Source organism: Prinia subflava, chromosome 9, assembly GCF_021018805.1.
Source record: "Prinia subflava isolate CZ2003 ecotype Zambia chromosome 9, Cam_Psub_1.2, whole genome shotgun sequence".
Lineage (NCBI taxonomy): Eukaryota > Metazoa > Chordata > Aves > Passeriformes > Cisticolidae > Prinia > Prinia subflava.
In genome coordinates this window covers 34,786,087-34,809,388 of record NC_086255.1, presented here as the reverse complement: position 1 = coordinate 34,809,388, position 23,302 = coordinate 34,786,087, and the positions used below count along the sequence as shown (strand labels likewise).

Here is a 23,302-nt window from a genome sequence, read left to right as displayed (position 1 = left end):
TGCCCCAAAGCTGTAATGATAGACTGAAAGCTGGTAGTGAAAGACAGTAAGATTCACCTTTCAAAATTAGTTCATACCACCAGCAGAGTCATATTTTCGAATTTCTCAGAAAATTGTCCTCATCCCATTTGGTTTTTTTAAAAAAATGCACTTTCAGTATTGCAAACTGAAACTAATGGCATGATCTATAATGTAATTAAAACATTTTGTAGTAAAAAAACCAAAGTACTCATAAAAAATGTACATTTTATGTTATATATGCACCTAGTACATCTGCTATGCCACTGGGACAGATGTTTATTAATATGGATAACTGATCATATTGCTAGATTGCTAATGGCTCAGTAATCCATCTTCTAAATACCACACAAGTTTCTGATTATATGCAGAACCAATTACCAGAATATTTCCAAAAACCCCTGCTTTACTGCTATGGCCTGTGAAAGGCACCATTAACTTGCAGTTTGGTTTCAACAACAGGGTACAATAGTTACAACATGTCATGTTTACACGAGGTATGTTGTATGAAAGACTTTGAGACACCCCCTCTAATATGGCAACTTAAAATTTCCACCTCTCAGAATCAGAAAATCTCCCCTCTTATTGCCACGTACTACAGATCATGCCCTTACCTGAATTACTGGCTTGTAGTTAGAGTTTAGTTAGACAATTAGACAATGCAGTTAATTATGCAAGTATTGGGCTTCAGCTGAGCATCACTGTTTTAAAATTTATCAAACTGTACAAATAATGATGGTTTATTAAACTGAAGATCATAATATCCTTTTCTAATATGCCAGCACTTAACTACTGATGCCCACTACACATTTGTCCTCACCTTCACTGTGGACTTATTCTCTAACCAATTCTTCTCCTAATCTCTAAGCCCTCATGAAGGTACAGGTAAAGTTTACATCACTGCAAGTTCACTAAACAGAAAGAAGTACCTGGCTGTAAAATGCTAAGAGGAAGCTACTTTCAGAATAAAAGTATCCACTTTGCATAATGACAAAGAACAGTCTTGGACTAAAATGCATTTTCTTTGTACTTCATCAATTTGATATGAGCCTCGCTCGCACTTTGGGAAGAACACTAAGTAAACAAATTCTCATTGATATGGTTGACTCAGAGTTGTCAACAGCCCTGCAGTACCAAAGGAAAAGGGTTGTGATGCTCCCATCCTCCCAGATCTCCCCCATTTTTCATGTGGGCTCTCCTCATTGCTCTGCTTGGGTAAACACAGGGTAACATAGAGACTGTGTGAATGAAATTTGTATTGTCAGCCCCAAGCACTCAAACATCATGAGTCAGATATACCAAAATACCACAGAACTGGAATAAACACCACAACAATTGAAACAGTACATCCGTAGTTCTTTGTATTTACTTTCTCTTTTCCAAGCCTTCAGGGGTCCCATTTTCAGGATTTGCTCAGCAACCATGAAACTTAATTAAAAAATGCTGGGGGTAGGTGAGTTTCTCCTACAATAACATATCTCCAGTGCCAAGACATGAAATAATACACGCACAAAGATTTTTAATAACATTCTGAGTTAGAAGCACTGATGTATTATGAGTCTAAAAAAAGAGCAATTAAAACATGTAAGGTCTTAATTTCTGTCTGCTTATCAAATGGCAGTGAGGAAGCTCTCTTGCAGCCACACAGTGGTGAGAGACAAGCAGGAATATGGCAGGAGAATATTGGCACTGGCTGGAATCTACAACTGATGCAAAAAAACCCTCAACAAATCCAGAACAAAAAAACCCAGAGCAAAGATTTGAGAAAAATTATTAACATGGGTGCTGTTTGCTAGAATAGCCTTTGGCAGGCAGTCCTGTCTCTCACAGTGCTGTTCAAAGCTTACCTCACTTTGCTTTCCTCTCCACCATTTTAAGAACAAGGCATTTGCTGCAGACTGGCGACTAGAGAGCATCCACCATTCCTGTGCAGAACACTGGGGTGAGGAAGGGATTTCCTTCCCCACAGTGATGCAAGAACTCAGCTGCTGGAAGGCCTGGTTAAGAGACTGCAAACTCTAGAATTTTGGGCTTATAGAGATCATTCCTTATTGTTCTGGACTGCCTGGTGCAACCTCAGTAAGACAGGCCATTCCTGACTGCATTAATTACGTACTTTGAGGTTTTCTTAATGGAGAAGGCAGAAGCCATTTCTGAAGGGACGCACAGTTTATGCAGACAATTGTATTAACACAACTGACACAATCCAGCCAAGCAAGTTACTTGGCATCATCATCAGTGTCACTGTCACTTTGCTGTGTCAAGACAAAGCATTTGAAAATATGTTTGGCACAGGTTCTCCAATGAATAAAACTTTTTTTCTTGTATCATGGTAGGTAAAATTTCCTAGGATGGAAAGGGGGAAGGGATTTTCTCAGTTGAATAAAACATGCCCAAAAAATAATGTGGCAGTCCTGAACAAAAACACCACTTCATCTGATTTTTCCATCAGTATTAAACCACACTTTTTTCTAAGGCCTAAATTATAGCAGCAGCTTGCTTCCTCAAGCCTACGGGATTTGAAATTGAAGAGGACTTCTGGAGTAAGTTACTGCCTTGGCAAGGAATGCAGCACAACAGCTGCTTGTTCACTGAAATCCTGACAAAATCTTGAGGGTTTCTGCTGCTGAGACGGCAAAGATGTGAAGAATGGCCCTGAGTAACTTAGTGAGAACTTCCTTCTACAACCTCCTATCATCATTCCTCCTCCCACCATCCCTCTGTTTGGTCTGCCCACTGTCAGAAGCCAGGGGGAGACCTTGTCTGAGTGGCTCTCCCTTGGGAATGCGGGGTGTGCACTCCCAACGGGCTGATATATACATACACATATACAAACACCAGCCACACAGCACCGGGGAGCTCTGCCCTCCTGGGGCCTGCCACACTGTGGACAGCAACTGCTCTTGCAGAGAATCTGATGGACGGCTCTGGAAGTGCGCTTGGAGGAAAAAACTGAAAAAAAAAAATCCCACTGCTAGTTTAGAAAGGAATAGGAAATGAAAGGGAAGTGACTCATTGACTCTCTTATTAATCCAGACTGAACTGCTGTACCAAATCAAAATTACGGGTTGTGCGGAGGAAAGCTGCAACCCTGTGTGGAAAGCAGAACGTTCTTGACAAGGGTCAACTGCAATGATTAACCTGGACAAGACCTGTCCGTGTATAGTGCCGAATACTTGAAAATGCAAACAACATATTTCGGGCATAAATGCAAAATTTAAAGGCAGTACTGACTGGATGCTTGCAGTGGCCCTTCCAGCAGCAGTAACTCCCTTGGCAGCAGCTTCTTCCTGCCATATCCTATGTTTCCCACCATGCCAAACCCTTGGTGTAATACAGCACTGAGCTCTCGCAGTTCCTGCTAACAGATGTCCAGCATCTGGTGTCTGCAGCTCCTGCCTTCCTGTACAAGCACTGAGAACTCTTTAAGGAAATCGCTTCTAGAATATTCACATTATCCTCATCTGCTTCCTCTGACTGGCCCACTTGAAAAGCAGTATCAACAGAGAGCAGGAAGCAATAATGAAGACATTCCAGAGAGAGAAGCAGAGTCATGCATATTCCAGTACAAAAACCTTGAAGCACTAAATTAACTGGGATCTATGATCTGTTTATAACTATTTAGCAAAAAAAGTTACTTAGGAGCAGAGCATTACCATATGTCTAGCAATTACCACATGTCTAGCAATTACCAGAGGCCCAAACGTACCAAAGAAGCTCCTCAGCCATTACCCACTGAATCTGCTGCTCTGCACAGATGATTCGGCCAACAGGAAAAAGAAGTCTATGCCAATGAACATTGAAAATGAACCACTGCATAATGATAAAAGTCAGTCAGAGCTGTTAATGTAAATAGCCAAGTCTTCTCTTAATTTTACACCTAGCTCTCCCAGTTTGCCTTCAACTGGAGGAGAGTCAGACCCCTATCAGGACAGCAACAGAACTAGTGATCAAGTCATCCAGGTGGAGGTGGGACACTGATGTGAATGCTGAAAAACAGCAACGATGTTTCTGTTTCCTCCTCCTCTGACAATGCACGGATCAGAAGCACACTTTCTCCACAAGAGCACTCAGCCCTGGGGCAGACCTGCAGGAAGAAGAGTGCCCACAACACCTCTCCCTTCCTCCTTCCAGCTCTGGTTGTATTTTACTTATGCTCCTTCTTGGTGTATTGAGGACCTGTGGCCTTTCCATCAGCCTGAAGAAGACCCCAATGACGGTGTCAGCTACTTATTTTAAAGGAGCAATAGAGGTGCCTGTGTAGGGATGATCTCAATGGTGTGTGGTAAAAATATGACTGCAGCAGGGATCTCTAAAGTAGCTTTTCAATGGGTTTACTATGAGATGAAGTGCCCCTACTGAACTCTCAACTCCTCCTATTAGTTCTCAGCCACCCCAGGCACATTGAACAGTGTCACTCCTTCCCTCTGCCACCACACAGAACCCCAAACAGTGGGGTTATGTCACTCACTACCTCCCAGGAGCAGGGGTAGCTCTTGGATGACCTTAACAGTGCAGGATCGAGACAGCTTTGAGCAAACACTGTGAAAGATCACCTTGTGTTTGCAATCTGCCATGCAGATCCCTCTACACTCCTGCCTTTAGCCATCCTCTTACCAGCACAGGGGTTGGGCTAGAGGCTCGCTATTGGCATCCTCTTTCTGCTCTCCAATCCTGTGCCTCGACCTGCCAACAAGGCAGGAGGATGGAGAGGCAAACCCCCTATTTGCTCACCTTTATGAACAGCAGCACTCCAGCTACGTCTGAGGGGTACTGAGAGATGCTGAATGCCACTGCCAGTGCCACCTTAAGGAGAAAGACAGAGTTTTGATTCCCAAAAGTACCAAAATAGCAGCTGCCAAAGGCACTGAATTGAAAAACGTGTGTTAAAAAATGCCATTTAGTTTTGGAAGAAGGAAGTGTGAAAACCATTGGCAGGCTATGCAAACCGTGAAAGGTCCTGGTTTAATTAAAAAAGGTTGGAGCAGACTTCAGTCATAATTTCAACAGCAAACAGCAGTTCAGCACTGTTTCTGTTGTTCACTGTGCTCCCAAGGTGAGCATTTGTGCATAGTTTTTCTCAGAAGTATGCATACGCCAGGAAGAAAACTAAACTAAAACATTACTAAATAAAATTAATTATATCAGAAATACAGTAAGAGTGCTTGCAACCCCGCAGCTTCTGGGAACAGTTGTATTTTACTAGACGGCAACTCTATCATAGCCTGACTCTTGGCCATAAAGAAACCAAAGGTTCTTTCTTGTGGAAATTATTTCCTGTGGGTTGATCACTCAGAGAGAAGCAAGTCAGACCTTTGGTAGGGTGAAGGGATGGATGAGAAATAATACAGGAGAAGTGATTTTGGAAAAAAAAAAGCCTTAGCTCTCTGAAAAAAAAACATGCCTTCATCTGCACACAAAAGGGTAACTACAGCAAGTGCTGCAGTTGTTAGTCTAGGAAGGGGGGGAAAGCAATAATAAAATAATCATTTAGAATGACTGAAATCATGTACATCAGTAGAGGAAATTCTAACTATCCTTCTTCTCCCCAGCCTAGAATGTACTTCTGACATCCCAAACAACCAATGCCAGACTGGGGAGCCTGTAGCTGATTTGGGTACAGCTGGGCACCACAGCAACCTGGTTTTCAGGGTATGCTGTGCCTTCACCTCCTACACAGCAGCACAAAACACAAAGAGACAAAACCTGGTTTTTCTCCTATGCTTATGAACTTACTGTACATGTGAATGTAAAAGAAAATAGTTTGTGTTATAAAATATCTTCGCTTTGGAAAATATGACTTAAGGTGTCAATTTTTCCCCGTTTTATATTCTGATAGAGAAACCTTGATATACAAAGTTGATAGCATTGCTAAAGGAAAAAGGCAGGGAAGTCCCTGTAGCTCATTCCCTTCTCTGCACTCCTCCCTTGCCTCCCTACGGAGCTCAGAGTGGCAGTGGAGACAACACCACCCCTTTGCTGCAGTCATCTCATCCTGGTAGCCACAACCCACCCCTCAGGGGGCTCCCTGAGGGTATCAGCAAATTGTTGTGACCAGCTCTGCAAAGCCTGTTCAGCCTCAAAAGCAATTCCCACTGATCTGTTACCTTTCTATTTCACTATCTGCAGCTGCTACTCACTTTTATGTACCCCCATTAGGTGCTATCTGTATTACCAAGATCACAAACTCCGCACAAGTGACAGCTCCAGACTTCTGTTTCACCAGCCAGGTCAACATTGCCATACATCCATTCGTAGACAATAAATTGTCAAGAGAAATGTGGGTGTACACCGTACTCTGAACATTACCGAACTCTTATAAGCAAAACTTCCACTTGAATCAGCATTAAAGTCACAGGGAAAAAAAGTAATATTTTATGTCAAATTTCTGGTCGTAATTAATTCACTGCTGTGCCTACCCTTCCAATGAAGGAGCTGATAACTGCAAAAGTTTCCAGTCATATTTCTTGGAAGCCCTCCAAAGGTTTAAGCTTCTAACTTCTGCTAATTAATTCAGGAAGAACCTGAACATATGGTGTTATAGTCAAAAATATATAGCATATACAAAATATAGCAAATAAATCCCATAAAAATAGGCCTATATTTTAAAGGGTAAAAAGCTGGCAGAGGTGCTTTGCCTTTTTAATGACTGCTTCTTTATCTTCCTAGGAGACATTGCTGGGTGCTCCCACCCAACAACAGCTTGAGCAAAATAAACATAAAAACAAGACTTGTGTCAAGACACCGAAGCTCAAAAGGCAGGTTCCATGCCGTGTCTCTGGAGAATGCTGCAAAACCGCCATTGTCACGACTTCCCTGAACACTGCCATGATGGCAGGATTCCAACCCATCACTGACCTCCACCTCGTATCCAGTATCCCACATGATCCTGGCTGCCCATTCGGGGCCTGAGCCCCAGGAACGGCCTGAGCCCCGGGAACAGCCTGAGCCCCAGCTCTGCTCAGCCCTGGGAATGGCCTGAGCCCCAGCTCTGCTGAGCCCCAGAAACAGCCTGAGCCCTGCCTCTGCTGAGCCCCAGGAACGGCCTGAGCCCAGCTCTGCTGTGCCCCAGGAACAGCCTGAGCCCCGGGAACGGCCTGAGCCCTGGTTCTGCTGTGCCCCAGGAAAGGCCTGAGCCCCGGCTCTGCTGTGCCCCAGGAACGGCCTGAGCCCCGGCTCTGCTGAGCCCGGTGCCACAGCCCCAGGGCACCAAACCCCACCATGGCTGCCCAGGCTCACCTGGGCCCCTGGCACAGGCCCCAGTGGTCTCTGCCCTGCAGCCCAGCCCAGGCCTGCTCACAGGTAGAGCTGCCCCAGCCCTGCCCTCCAGCTCTGGCCGGGTGCTGGCCCTGCCTTGGCAGCAGCTTCTCTCCGGGACAGGCTCAGGGACCCACAGCCTGTCTCTGTGCCCCTCAAGGGCCGCAGAGCCACTCCCTGCTCCTCCCAGCTGGGACTGCCCGTGGGTGTCAGCACCCTGCGCTGCCCCTACACCCCGCTGGTACTGCAGGGAGCGGTGCTCGGTGCCAGCCGTGCCTGCACTGGGATCACCCCCGGCCCCAGCTGGTCTCCCTCAGGGGCAGCTGGGCTGTGCCCTCACAGCCTCGCTCCCGCTGCCCCAGCACAGGGAGGAAGGCGCTGAGGGGCAGGGCAGCAGCCCGGTCAGTGTGGCCGCCCCACAGCAGCGCAGAGCTCAGAGGTTCCCGCTGCCCGTGCTGGGGACTGTGCCCGCTCCTGCCCCCGACAGACGCTGAGCACACCCAGCCGCAGCCGGGCCGCTCAGACGGGCACTGCCCTGCCCTGCCAGCCTGGGGCCGCTCAGACGGGCACTGCCCTGCCCTGCCTGGGGCCGCTCAGACGGGCACTGCCCTGCCTGGGGCCGCTCAGACGGGCACTGCCCTGCCCTGCCTGCCTGGGGCCGCTCAGACGGGCACTGTCCTGCCCTGCCAGCCTGGGGCCGCTCAGATGGGCACTGCCCTGCCTGGGGCCGCTCAGACGGGCACTGTCCTGCCTGGGGCCGCTCAGACGGGCACTGCCCTGCCCGGGGCCGCTCAGACGGGCACTGCCCTGCCTGGGGCCGCTCAGATGGGCACTGCCCTGCCTGGGGCCGCTCAGACGGACACTGTCCTGCCTGGGGCCGCTCAGACGGGCACTGCCCTGCCCGGGGCCGCTCAGACGGGCACTGCCCTGCCTGGGGCCGCTCAGACGGGCACTGTCCTGCCCTGCCTGCGGCCGCTCAGACGGACACTGCCCTGCCTGTGGCCGCTCAGACGGGCACTGCCCTGCCTGGGGCCGCTCAGATGGGCACTGCTCTGCCTGGGGCCGCTCAGACGGGCACTGCCCTGCCTGGGGCCGCTCAGACGGGCACTGTCCTGCCTGGGGCCGCTCAGATGGGCACTGCCCTGCCTGGGGCCGCTCAGATGGGCACTGCTCTGCCTGGGGCCGCTCAGACGGGCACTGTCCTGCCCTGCCTGCCTGTGGCCGCTCAGACGGGCACTGCCCTGCCTGGGGCCGCTCAGACGGGCACTGTCCTGCCCTGCCCTGCCTGGGGCCGCTCAGACGGGCACTTTCCTGCCTTGCCCTGCCTGGGGCCGCTCTACGGGCACTGCCCTGCCTGGGGCCGCTCAGATGGGCACTGCCCTGCCTGGGGCCGCTCAGATGGGCACTGCCCTGCCTGGGGCCGCTCAGACGGGCACTGCCCTGCCCTGCCTGGGGCCGCTCAGACGGGCACTGCCCTGCCTGGGGCTGCTCAGACGGGCACTGTCCTGCCCTGCCCTGCCTGGGGCCGCTCAGACGGGCACTGCCCTGCCTGTGGCCGCTCAGACGGGCACTGCCCTGCCTGTGGCCGCTCAGACGGGCACTGCCCTGCCCTGCCTGGGGCCGCTCAGACGGGCACTGCCCTGCCTGGGGCCGCTCAGACGGGCACTGCCCTGCCCTGCCTGGGACCGCTCAGACGGGCACTGCCCTGCCTGTGGCCGCTCAGATGGGCACTGCCCTGCCTGGGGCCACTCAGACGGGCACTGCCCTGCCCTGCCCTGCCTGTGGCCGCTCAGACGGGCACTGCCCTGCCTGTGGCCGCTCAGACGGGCACTGCCCTGCCTGTGGCCGCTCAGACGGGCACTGCCCTGCCTGGGGCCGCTCAGACGGGCACTGCCCTGCCCGGGGCCGCTCAGACGGGCACTGCCCTGCCTGGGGCTGCTCAGACGGGCACTGCCCTGCCCTGCCTGCCTGTGGCCGCTCAGACGGGCACTGCCCTGCCTGGCTCTGCTGTGCCCGAAGGACACGTCCACCACAGCCCTCCCAGCTGCCCAGGAAATCTGGCCTGCAAGATGTCAAATTACTGCCTGAATGCCTCTGCCAACAGGAGCTGATACCTGAGAGTTCTGGAATCCCTTTTGGACTAGCAGACCCTAAAGACCAAAGGTAGAAGATGGCTCTTTCTGGCACAAGACATACAGCTTGTCACAAAAATAGGTTTTACATGCTGCAATATTCACTAGGATTTGTAGCTGATTTGCTTCCTGCATGGATTTCTGCCAGAGGCTACACGGATCTGTTTGTCTGCCTTATTTCTGATTGTGCAATATTTGATTATGTCTCCATTTTATTAATTTGTTTTTGATTATATATATGAGGCATGGACAATAGATCCTCATGATCCTCTGTGCTCATCTCAATCTCTTCCTTTTTTTCCTCAACTTTTATGTTAAGGGTTGTAGCAGTAGATACTTTGAAATAACTGTTACACTAATTGTAATATTGCTAGGAATGCAAGGAATTTATTGAAATCTTACACAGGACTACAGAGGAAAACGCCCCAAGCAACAGCTGTTCCCTCTGATTATTTTGAGGATCTTGTCTTCAGGTAAACACCAGTCACACTTGGACACAGACAGGGAGGTTGTGTCACTATTGCTTTGCCCTGTGCTCGCTTACCCACACACGAGGTATGAATAACACATCAGCACAAACCAAGGATTTTTACACAAACAGCACAATTAAGAGCCTTACTATTTAAAATGGAACACGTTTTCTTGGACTTCAATTTATAAAATTCTTTTAGGCTGTAGAGCATGTAACTTCTCTAATCAGAGGAATTAATCTTCACAGCTTCCATGACTACAAGGCATCCTACAGCAAGCAAGAAATGATTCAGAAGTGGCTTCCCTTCCAGTAGTAAGTCAACTAAACGCATCACACAAGTAAAGCACCACCAGAACTTTTAAGCTGAAGTGTTTTACACAAGACTTGGAGGATTCTCTTTGTGAGAGTCTGGATTCCTACCTGTATACACGAAATTTAGGAGTCATTTCCCATTCTAGCTGCAAATAACTGTTTGCTTAAAATCAATTAAAACATTATCTAAAATTAACTTTCATGTCCACATGAAAAAGGCTCCATTCATAAAAAAGTTCAACTTCTGAGCCCTGCTACTTATATCAATATCTGGTTTTCTTGCAGGAAAATAATTTTTTTAAATGGTTTGCAAGTATTGGTAATATAAAAAGTTGAAACTAGAAAGGTCAAATATCAAGCTAAAGTAATTTTTGTCATCTTTCTATCAAAAGTCTGACTGTAGATGTTAAGCTCAATAAAATAACAGTGTTATGTTCACTTTCATTTCTGTTCCAAGGAAATGGAAGTTGCTCAAGTAAAGTACCTTTGTTAAAAATAGTTTTTAAAAGAAAGAACAAACTGTGAATGCCTGATCCTTCCAAGGGAAGAGGAAATATATAAACTGTGAAATAATTACACATGCTCATCATATAGAAAGATATTCACAATGTAATTATGTCACTGACAGAAGGAAGAAATAATAACAGAACAGCCTTCTGCCCATTTGCTAAAGAGCTTTTATTTTCCCAGAAATTCCAAGAACAATTTCAGGGACTTAGAAGCTTCTCCTGTCTGTACCAGAGCCTTGTGGATGTCATGTGCTGCCTGCAGCCAGCAGCAGTACCCAGAGATGAGAGCAGATGTGTTTTGGCTTTGGCAGTGAAGGCAGGGAACAGAAGTGCCTAGAACGGTTGTGGTTAAGGAACAACAGGTGACACAAAAGGACAGAAGGCTGCAGAAACAAAGCTGATGCATACAGGCCTGTGTATGCACCCGTCCTCTTCCCGCTGTGATGCTGACAGGCAGCTCCAGTTTATCCTTTCCCTTTAGCATTCCTACCCCAGCTATGAGTAGCAGCCAAACCTGTTTCCTGACTGCAGCTGTACATGAGTCAGCTGTCCTGTGCCACAGAGATGCTGCAGAGGAGAAGAAGAAGTGTCATGCTCGTTATTTTGGCTATTAGCTGTTCCCTGCATTGGTTTACAAGTATTTACTGTGCTTTGTTAACCTGCAAAGAGCAACCATGTGAAGGGTCCGTGAGCCTCTGATCCCTCTACACCCTCTGCAGCTGCACACTGCCACCACCAGAACCTGGGGCACTCAGGGAATTCTGATTGCTCAGCCCCTATCAGAAGGATCTGAATCAACCGTGCATTCATGATCCACTGTGCTTGTTTAGTAATACTACTATTGACTGTAATTGTGCTTACTACAGGGATATAAATCCACTTAGCTTGCAGGCAAATTGGATATATAAATACTTGCAGTAACACTGTCACAGAGCCAAACTGTTAAATTATTTTTGTTTCTTTAAATGTTTCTCTTTTGGTTCTAAGACTTCACTCCACCAGGTGATTTTTCCCTTTGGAATAAGGGTTGTATAAAATAACTAATATATTTGGATTTTTTTTTTAATTTTACTATCAAAGGATGAATATTTAGCACTTAATTATTACAACTAATATTGAGTAGCAACTGCCAAATCAGATTAAATACTTGCTGATGTATATATTAAAGAATCAGTTTGAATTATTTCTACTGTAATAGTGGTAGAAGTATCCACAAAAGTTTCATATGAAATATCACATTCTATGCAAGTATCATTAATAAAGACACAGTAGTGGTGTATTCAGACTCAGTCACAAGCTTTTGAGACGGGCAGGACACAGATACTGGACTTCTGCCTCCCAGATCCTGACTTATTTGTGCGAGTATTAGCAGCTCTGTGACCTTGAGGCAGAAGCAGCAGCATCAGCTGATTGTGCTCCATGGTTTGACACCCCTCAAGGGTCCCTCACAGAGCTGAGAGCAACAACTGCCCGAGGCCTACACGCAGTTGTGGCGGGACAGTCAGGTCCCCAAGCACTGCAAGCCCTTTGACAGCACTGACACCACCACAGCTGATTCTGCTGCTGCCCTCAGCAGCAAAATGCACCTGCCTAACCTGCTGCGCAGGAAGAAGGGAATCCTGCTGGCTCTGTTCCACAGGGCATGGACAATAAAACACATGCAAGTATGCACACACAACTGAACCGGTCTTGCTCAGGAAACAAATCAAAAGGATGTCTTCACAGAAGTAACACAAGTAGAAACTGCTCTTAACGCAGACCTCAAAGGAGAGGTTCACCTTCTTTGCCTGAAGTCATTGTCTCCAAAATACCTGTCCTTTCTGATAACTCAGCTGGAAAGCACCTCTGCTGACAATGCTTTTACAACCTTCAATCTTAAGTGATTTTTGATGGAATAATTTAGAGTGGAAGTTGCTTGTATACAGCTTATGACGCAAACACGGAGCAGCAATGGACTCTCAAAAGCACCCCAGAGTGCTCAATGGAGCAGTGCTGAGCAAGGAATGCCCTGAGATGAGCAGGGAGGCAGGGACAGGGGAAATGCCTACATGTATCTCAAGCTGAACTGTGACTGCAATGACACTTCCTTCAGGGTCTTAATAAACCATGACCTTTTGTGGCACTGACAAACCAGGCTGGTGACAGGGACAAGACTGAGCAGGAGAGCTGGGACATGGGATTTCCACAGGGGTGAGAGGAGCTGGATGGAGCTAATACAAATCTGAGGGCTAGAAGGGCCACAGAAAGGCAAGGAAGGCATCAAATTTCAGGGTGCAATGAAGAAGCTCCACAGAACTGCAAAAGCATCTGGCTGCTGGATGGGAAATGGGAGGATCACGGGTAACTGAAGTAGGAAGGGGCACCAGGAAAAGTAAATCAAATAATGAGTTATGGTGAGGAGACTCATGAATGAACTTGACCAGGAATAGAACCCTCTTCTGTCCTCTTCCTCTGTCATCTGTGTCTCACCGTCTCTTCGAGCCCAGGAACTACAGAACTTCCATCTCCCTTTTGCTTTCCCAAGTGAAGAGTAGGAGCCCAGATGGATTAAGGCTGAGGACTGTGGCTGTCACCAGGTGAGGAGCCCTGCTCCACAAGGCAACTGCCCTTGGAGATAACCAGGAGTACCACAGAGAGAAAAGTTTAGCTGAGCTGCAGTCCCTGAAGTACTAGAGAATTACATTTAGTCACACTACAAGGATAAAGGGGGACAGCTTTTGGAGGATGCTTTTGCTAGATTTATTCTTTTCTAGTCTTGTTGATTTGATTTGCTCTTTTCACTAAATTTCTATTAACTCTAATATTGATGCCATTTTAGGAACAAATGTCAAGTAGAAAGAACAAATAGGAGACATTTTCTGACCAGTTTGCTGAGAACTGCACTCTTTTGTATAAAGAAAGTGTTTCTATGGCCCCGTTTGGAATCTAATAACCAACAAGACGGGTAAGGGGTAAAAGCCTAGTAACTCTCATTTATAGTTTACAGCACAGGAAAGTGAGAGGGACTGTCCCAGAGCCTTCAACAGGCTCTGTGAACCCCGAATCCATGGGATACATGCCGTCAGGACGGGCTGTGGAACAACCCACCAGGTCAATCACCAGCACTGCTCTCTCCGTGTGCATCTACAGAATCACCTCTGACACAGCAGCAAGCTCTGCCTGGTGTCCCCATCTTACCTGGGGATATCCTTCCTATCACCAAAGCGTTGTGAAAATCCTGCACAGAGACATCCTGCAGTTCTCTGAAGGAACTGTCCCTGGTGCTCAAGGCTCAAACAGCAAAGCTATTCTCAAAAACTTCACAGCAGAGCCCCCTTATGTTTAACCATTGACCTTGCTGCTCTCTCAACGGGAATTACAAGTTCCAGTGCTGTGATCCAATGCACTGCCTGAATTAGATACACATTCCCTTACATGAGCAAAAGGGACTTAGGTATGTTTATTGGCAAGTATCTTTTTAACTGTAGGTCTGCTTTTGCAATGGAAAACAAAAATCGTGTTCCATTTACACATAAAGCTTGGGGAAAACCAGAACAAACCAAACACAACCCTGGGATCTTTCTTGTACATTTTTAGCCAATCGGGAGAGAAATTAGAGTATTTCCACTAAAATATTATTAAAACTGTTATAGTAGTTAGGCCATTTCTTGCTAATTACTTCTACAGAAGACAGAGCAAAAAAGCCAAAACTTTGAAAACCACTCATTGAGATTAAAAAACAATGAATGCAAGGTAATACCTTATGGAGAACAACAGCAATCAGCTTATGTAACGAGCAACTCAAACACAGAAATTTACTATTTGTCTGAGTAGCTTCTGATGTAACAAATACAAAATGTCAGTATCTTTTATTTCTTCCATGTTCAAGAACTTGGGAGTTACAGAGTGGCGAGCTCAGACCCTAAGGTGAGCTGGTGCTTGCTGTGCATTCTGCAATATTCCTGCCCTGCGTGTCCAGAGAAGGGCAAAGGAGCTGGGAAGGATCTGGAGCAGCTCAGGGAGCTGGGAAAGGGGCTCAGCCTTGAGGAAAGGAGGCTCAGGAGGGACCTTCTGGCTCTGCACAGCTCCTGACAGGAGGGGACAGCCAGGGGGTCCGGCTCTGCTCCCAGGGGACAGGGACAGGATGAGGGAATGGGTTCACGTTACACCAAGGGGAGGTTTGTGTTAGATATAAAGGAAAATTCTCCATGGAAAGGGTAGTCCAGCACTGGACCAGGCTGTCCAGGGAAGTGATGGAATTACCATCCCTGGAAGTGTTCAAAAACATGTGGATATGGCCCTTTGGGATGTAGTTTGTCAATGAACATGGTGTTGCTGGGTTAATGGAGGGACTCAATGACCTTAAGGATCTTTTCCAACCTAAACAATTCTATGATCTGTTCCCAGATTTCCACAGAGCTAGCTGTGTTTCTCAGCACATACATCTGACACCTTTGATAAGCAACAATTAGAGGAAGAGCCACGAGAGTTCACCTATTGTTCAGATACAAATCTTCCTTTTACCAGACTTCATGTGGCATCATTAAAGAAGAAACAAATCTTCTCACTGAAGGAGATATTTAAAACCAGCTTTATAACACATCACAGACTTCTCCATGCAGGTCTTTACCCCCCTCTCACTCGCAGGTGGACTTGGAAAGTGCCAGTGTGACAAAACGCAACAGCTGCCTTTCCCAGAAAGAGCCTGCACCAGAGCCCAGCCCTGTCCCAGCTTGTTCAGCTCGATGCAACCCCGCTCACTGACACCCACAAGATACAAGAGATTGTTCTTTGTGTCTTGCACCAAAGGACTGATTTTATGAGGCAGTAAGTGTCCTGCAAGAGTGGCTGTGTGTTAAGGCTTCACCTGTCAGCAGCTATTTTACTGCTGACTAGAGCAGGGAGGGAAAGGAAGGACAGACACCACCACCACCTCCCTTTGTAATAATCAATTTGAGGAGATTTACACGACGTTTCATTTGGAGCATGCAAGAAAAAGCTCCTGCACTTAAACTTGTTTCCTGTTTTAAGAGCATCATCAAACACATCCTGGCAGCAGAAAGAAATCCAGCTTTGAGAGCTATCTGCTGTGGTTCTCTTCATTATTGCACTACACCCAGCAGCACAGGAGCTCTGATGGAAGCAGCAGCAATAATGGGACATAACACATGTCTGGGTCTGAATGCGCACTGCCACACGTGGGCTCAGCACAGCATGGGTTAGGCTTGACAGCACAGTATGACACCAGTACACAGAACAACAGATGAGACAATCTACAGCTTAAAATCAAGGTTATTGTTACTTTCTCCCTTTCACTGAGAGCAGAAATAGAGTGCTAAAACGTGCAAAAACCCTACCAACAGGTTAATAAGAGAGGACAAAGGCAAACAACTTGGGATAAGCATAGCTCAAAACATTACATCCCCCAGCACTTCAGTGCTCCTACCTGATGTGTTGCATTGGCTGAGCCACTCCATTTTGCAGATACCCTGACCTGATATTAAAAACTCTGTATTTGCTGCTGTAACAGTGTGACAATGGCTTCTAGCATTTCTAAGTATCAAAATAACTTTTTTTAATGTAATTACCTTGTAAAGTCAGTCATCTCCATCATAATCACACACATCCTCTTGGCCAGAACAATTATGTCATTGCTGGTATCATCCCAGATTTCAATCTCTGCATCAAGCTTACTCTTGACTTTTTTGAAATCAGCCACTTGCTCAGCTATCTTTTCCTTTTCCGCTTCTGGCAGTTGAGTCATCTTGGCCTAAAACAGAATAATTTGATTTGTAAAACACCTATGTCAAGAGTATTTTCTTTTTTTTAAACAAAACCACTGCACATTAATAAAGACATAGTTTAAACACACTATAGCCTCAGCCAAATGTTCAAGTTTGAGCACTTCTAAATTTCAAAATTTGTATGTTGTCACTGGGTTGGGCCAAATAAATAATCTCAGTGTAATGGGGATAGTGGTGTTCCTGAAACCATTAATTTTAACATAGTGAGAGAAAGAAGATTAAATTTTTCCAAAGAGCCTTTATGAAACATGACTGATAAATTTTCCAGTTTCTTAGGGCTAAGGAGTTTTAAGTATGATACGTGTAAAAGTTACAAAATGCAGTAGTGCTGCAGGTACAAAATAATCAATGAGAAGGATTAATTGTCCTGAAACACTCAGGTATGCTTCTCTCTTCTGAGAAGGTTCTATGTTATCATTTTAGGAACTGAAAAAGATTTAATTGTTCAGATACTCATCTTGTGTCTTTGCAGAAGACAAATAGATGAACCTGTCAGACAAAATCAGGATGTGAGTAAGATTATCAAAAGCTCCGGAAAAAGCAGTGTGGTGAGAGAAATGTTTTAGCCTAATGTTCTTCACGAGCACCATGAGCAGCCTGCTGCAGTCCTGCGTGAGACCCCTCCCGTGCCACAAGGAGGCCGGGAGGCAGCCACTGCTGGAACATCACACGGCCACACGAGCTCCTGCCCTCCCACGCTGGCCCTGGGGCTCTGCTGCCGTGCTGCTCTTACCTCACACCTCCCTTCAGGCCACCAGGAACTCACAACCACACACAGCAAGCATCAACACACTGCCATTACTCTGTAATTACACAACAAACACTTGGTGACTTATTCTTGTTTGGAAAACATTATCTACCACCAATAAAATGAGAAGTTAAGGCCATGGCTGAATTGTTTATAATTAATGAAATGAGTAATTGGTTCTATACATAATGTGTATGTTTTCCAAGGCCTGCCTTTTCAGAGATTTTATTTACACTGGAATCACTGTCACAGGGTTAGCTTTCTGACTTACACGAATCACTGAAAATTACAGGTTTCCCAGCACGTACCTGTAATTGCAGTCACACAATCACACAGAACCACAGAATGGTTAAGGGTGGAAGGAACCATCTTAGAGTGCTCAGAATCACCCTACAGCCTCAGAATTAGAAAGTGCAGCTATTCGGGGGCTACTGCTCCCATGCTGTTAAAAAAACCCAAAGTGGTCTACAGAGGGAAGAGAACTTTCAGGATCTCATACATTTCTGCTGATGGGTGGAGGTCTGTGGTATTTCCTAGCCCCCAGCTTCTACACTGTTTTGAGTTCAAGATCACAGGCCTGGATCTTGAAACCACAAGAAAGATGACATTTTAATGAGGGAACTGTGACATACAGCATCCTGCTATCTGCCAACAATAATGAGCTTCAGGTGGAAGGAGACATTATCCACTGGAACAAAGGGCAAAGGAAATTGTAATTCTGACCTTGTCTTTTTTCCTTTCCCTCATACTGCTTTAAAACCATGTCCAGCAAAATAAAGCAATTCTATACAGAGCCTTTTAAGGACAGATTTAACTTTGTACCGAAATAGGCAACATAACAGTAATTGTGAAATAAAGATCTAAATTGAATGACTATTACATGACTGCAGGTTTATTTTGCCCAGTGGGAGAAAATTATTTTTTTCAGTATTTCTCAGAAATGTTATTATTGCAGTAGCAGATAACAGAGTTAGGACTAGGTGAGAGAAGAAGTTATATCTGTGATATTTCCTTCCTTCTATCAAAAAAAAAAAAAGGTATCGATTTTTTTCTTAAATTTCCCTGGCTTAACTTTTCTGAAGGCTGTTTGTCCCTGGTAGCTGGAGTGTCCAGCACTGGAGTTTGTGTTATTTAGATTGTCCCATTTGCAACCTGACTTTCCTGTGAGACTGGTGTTTCCTTTCATTACCTTTCCGTGTTTCACTCAGTTCTCCATCAAAGAAACTGAACTCTTAAGGCCATGTATAGACACAGGGGGGGTAACTGAATGGTGAAGGTTGTGACTCCTCTCTCCCTGGTACATTCCTGGCCACTGACATCTCAACCCTAAGAACTGGCCCTTTGGCCTTTGTCTCCAGCTGCTCTCCAAGGGTTTGCCTTTCACATAAAGTTTGATTATGCTCTTAAAATCTCAGTCTGACATACATTTTTTCCTTTCCTGACCCCTAAAGCCAAATGACTGGCCAGATCCACACCAGCACCATTCTTACCACTTACAGGGACCAGGAAGGGAAGAAAGGCAACAGAAAGTAGCACAACAGGTTAAAGAAAAATCAAAGAATCTCCCTTGAAAATTATTTAACACTTCCAGCTTTGTAGGCTGCAAGATGTCACATAACTACAGAGAAGAAAAGAGGAAAATGCTGTTTTTCTGCAATTTTGTAGGTTACAAGGAAACAAATCCCAGTTTCCCAAATGAGCACACGAGAAACTTCTGAGAGCTTTTACAAGCAAGAACACAAGCAAGAACCTGCTCCTCACACAGTGTAATTATAAGATAATGGTAGAGATCCCAGCAGAACGGATTCATGTCCCTACTTTGTCTTGAGCGCTGAGGTTTTCGTTCCACCAGAGCCTAAGCAGCCTCAGCCCTCTGGTCTGTTCCTGCTCTCCTCCTGCAGTTAGCTGAACATTTGGTGATAAAGAACAGGATCCTGCGAACCACTCCAGGTACAGAAATATATTTTAATTACACTGTTTCACAACAGTTCCAATCATGACCTTTACCTGTTTTTTTCTTGAACAAACTTTGCAGACCACTGTCACAAAATACACATGTGTATTTTATGTGCCCTGAGCATGAGTGAGTGGCATCCCTGCCATGGAACTAGATGATCTTTGAGGTCTCTTCCAAGCCAAATCATTCCCTGAGCCTGGCTCTGTTTGAGTGCCAGAATGTTCATCAGTGAATTCACAGAGACACCACCAAGTCAAAAGGGATTCTGCTAAAATGAGTAAGACGTGACCACTACCTTTTACTACTACTTTTCCTACTGAGGGAACTTTGTGAGTTTGGATAAGGAGGTGACGGGGATGATGCTGGGCATTTAGAACTCACAGCTGAGTGAATAAGGCCCCCAGAGATGAACTGTGTGGTGTGTGATGCTGACAGTGGGCAGAAGCTGTGTTTTTTTCGATACTTTACTACCTGCTGTCACCAGCTGCCTTCTCCCAGCTTCAAGAATTGCAGCAAGGCTGCTGAAGTGCAGCATGCCTTAAACAACTTCAGAGAGTGCCTCATTTGTTCTGCCATGCCAGTTCCGCTGTATTTTTAGATACAATGTAATTGGATAAACTGGATAAAGAGGTAAAACTATTGGGAGATGGCAAACAAAGCCATTTTTGCATCAGTCTTCACTAAGAAGGTCGGCTTAGACGATGCAACTGTGGCATATTAAATGTAATTTCTCTTTGTCCTGAGGCCCTAGGCTATAGATAAAAAAGCATCACGTCCGAAATCTGGGCTTCACCAGAGCTTTGCCCCTGGCTCTCGTGTCATCCTTACAAATAACCTGGAGAGATAAGGTCTGGGTGCAATCTCCAGTGGGGGATGTAATATTGCTTAGCAAACTGCTTGCAGAGCCCTTCCCAAGAACACACTCCAAGCCGAGGGTCCGTCAGGAGCAGCTGTGAGGGGGCTGCCCTGGCGCTGGCATCAGTCCGTGTTTCCTCGCTGACAGGAGCACACACCAACACTCACCTGGAAGGAGAGGCTGGTGTAGAGCTCCACGTGAACCTAGAGCTGACTTGGAAACAGCACGGGCTGTACCACAGCCGAGACAAGGACAGCTCACCCTCGGGAAAACCACAGCACACCCCCAGGACTGAGACACAGAAGCCATGGCAGCTGGCTGGGCGGGCATCTGCAGCTGATGCAAGGCTGTGCTCTCGGCAGAAAGGCACACCTCATACAGAAACTCCCTCTGAACCATGCACACAGCAGGAAATAGTGCAAACCTCACATGTCTGCTGCTGACATCACAGCTGGCTTCACACATTGGGCAATACAGAGTCTGGACACAAAATTCAAGAATTCATTAACCAGCTGCAGAGCACCCAGAGGGGAGAGAGACTAAAAGGGAAACGCTACCTTGAAGAGTAAAACAAGGTTATTGGAGTTATTCAACCTGCAGTCTCCAAAAGAGACAGGCCATGGAAAAAGGATGTACAAATACATTAAAAAAAAATACGTACAGAATGGAACCTCACACGCTCTGTGTCCACTGCAGATGAGTGCTAACATACGAGGTGTAAGGACAGTAACTTTGCAATAAACCATCAATTCCAGTAATGAGCTAGGTAGAGAGAGCAACACAATTGTTCATACAAATGTGTGTGTCAAGCAGAAGCGTATTTATTCTGCCCTGGGCCAAACGGCTGGATTAGCTGAGCTCTTGAGGTTCTCTGCTTTGTAGACGTATGTAATATACTGCTGTAACCTGAAGTATTTCAGTAACTTAATCTCCTCCCTTTACGGAAATTGGGTTAAAAATTGGCAAGAAAATGAAATGCTTTTGACAGATCATCACTCTCGACAGGGAATCTTTTACTATGTATCAAGTGTCATAGAACCTACTCAAAATTACAATAGTTATTTTCATTATGCTTGAATTCTTATCAGTATTTCATGCTTGTGTAGGGCTTTGATAAAAATTAAAGTAAAAAATATTCCAAAATTGGCTTTCTTATTAACAAAATAGTACAGGCTTCCTGTTAATCTACATCAGCATTTCATTTCATGTAGGAACTTAGATGTACAATATTTGCTACTTGAATAAAAATCGCTAATTAATCTGATGGCACACCCAACTTCCATTTTAACTACTTTTTTCATGCAAGTATGAACCGTTCTTCTTGGTCTTTACTATTTTATTTACTCTCTTCTTAGAGATTTTATTTACTCTCTTCTTAAAGATAGAGCTATATATTCTTAGATTTTTAAAGCTATATAATTGATCACTGTATTTGTATTTTTGCAATACAAATAAAACAGTGAAATAACTTTGCCTGGATTTTCTCATTCATGGAACATACTGAATCAACTTTTTATCTGCCCAGAATTGTTGCACAAACACAGTGTGCAACAGAAGTGTATAAAAAATGATCTTAACCTCACACAGTTTTGTCCACACATCCACAACACTGTCTGGAGAACTCTGAGAAAAAAAAATGTGGGTGTGTGGCTGCCTGAAGGAGTTCTGCTCTTGGCACCCCTAAGTGGATTAAGCTGTGAGGTAAAACATTCTGCCTCTCCCTCAATATGATGACCTTAACCTGCAGCAGCAACTTTGAAATTAAGCTAAGATGTTCTCATCACTAATTTAGTAACGTCAAACACTTAAAATAATTTTTCCTGATCATTAACATGTACACTGTCTTCTAAGCTGAAAATGAACTGGGCAAAATGTTACTCACCCTGCTGCTCAACACGGAATGCCACGGTAACACGGCGCTGCCCCCCTCAGTGGAACTGCACTGCTCATGACAGCAGGAATTAGTTTGTGATAAACCCCCACAAATTACACACAACCACCAGGGGAAGAGCCAACTTTCAGCTGGGAAAAACTGCACTAGCCCTTGGATCCACAAGCAGTACCTGTTTTTATAGCAGCTAAGGGTTTGATCCTAAGGAATTTCTTCTTCAAGGATGTAAAATCACCCTACAAATAATCATCAGTATTTTTACACAGTTTAAATACCCAGAGATCTCACAGCACATTGCCCAAGCTGACCTGTATCCCCCAGCCTGGGATGGTGCCAGAGGCACTATCATATTCATCTCAGAAACAGGGAATTATCTGAGGGAAGAGATCAATGAAGTAACATTTTCAAGATGAGTCAGGAAGATAAATACGAGGTCAAATCTCAGGCCTACTATGTCACCACTAACCTCTACTCTCTCTCTTTATGGAGATAAAGTCTGAGGTTGTGATTAATAATACATGACTTTTCCATCCATAAGGGAAACAGGATTTTCTAGTTAAGATGTAGCCTTTGTTACAAGCATCACATCTGGTTTTATATGTTGTGATAAAAAAAGGGAGAAAAAAGGCAGCAGTTCCCCGCTGGAGCGGTGAGAGATGTGACATCCAAGAAATTACAACACTCTTGACAAAGCAAGAGGAATCAAGAGTGTTCCTGTGCAGCATGAACATGGAGCCAGACATGTATAAATAAAACTGAATTATTACAGCTGAAATGCCCAAGAGAAAGAACTCAAGGATGGAAAAAAGGCTGCTCTGCAATCTTGCCAAAGCACTTCTGGAACAGTCATTCCTGGTGTCAACACTGCACACAACAGCCTCCCAACAGGACACACAGCTGCTGCACCACACAGAACCACACACTGCCCAAACCTGAACATCTACCTGCCCTACCTGGACTCCTCACATTGCCAAACAGCTTCTGGGTATAAATCTTCAAATACCAATATCAAACAGCACTCCAAACAAAGAGGCCTTAGATCACTGCTCTTGTTTGAGGCTGGTAGATTTGTTAAGATATCTTTTAAAAAAATATGTGCAGGTGTCTGTCAATATGGTACTTTAGGCTGAGTGCATACGTACACAATTCAGTCAAAGCTATCATTTTCTATTGCTGTTGGGGGTAATGTGCCATTTATGGCCCCAATAGCAGGACCTGAAATCTAGGAAAATTGTTTCTAAACTATAGAATCAGGCTTTAAGCCGTGACCTCTATCTAGATGCCACAAAAAGGAGCACTTACAGTAACTGTATTATTTTAAGGGGAAATGGAAGAAAAAGAAATGTCCATACTATAATGTTAAAGCA

The 23,302-nt window shown here is 45.5% G+C and overlaps 1 protein-coding gene across 2 annotated transcripts in view; it reads right to left on the bottom strand.

Annotated features, from left to right (window-relative positions):
• CTNNA3 (catenin alpha 3) overlaps positions 1-23,302 on the bottom strand; it is a 419,849-nt gene that overhangs the window by 38,669 nt on the left and 357,878 nt on the right. For both annotated transcript variants that reach the window (XM_063406388.1, XM_063406390.1), the window contains one exon: positions 16,268-16,449. In XM_063406388.1, coding sequence (XP_063262458.1) covers positions 16,268-16,449 — 182 coding nt within the window. The remainder of the gene's footprint in view (positions 1-16,267; positions 16,450-23,302) is intronic.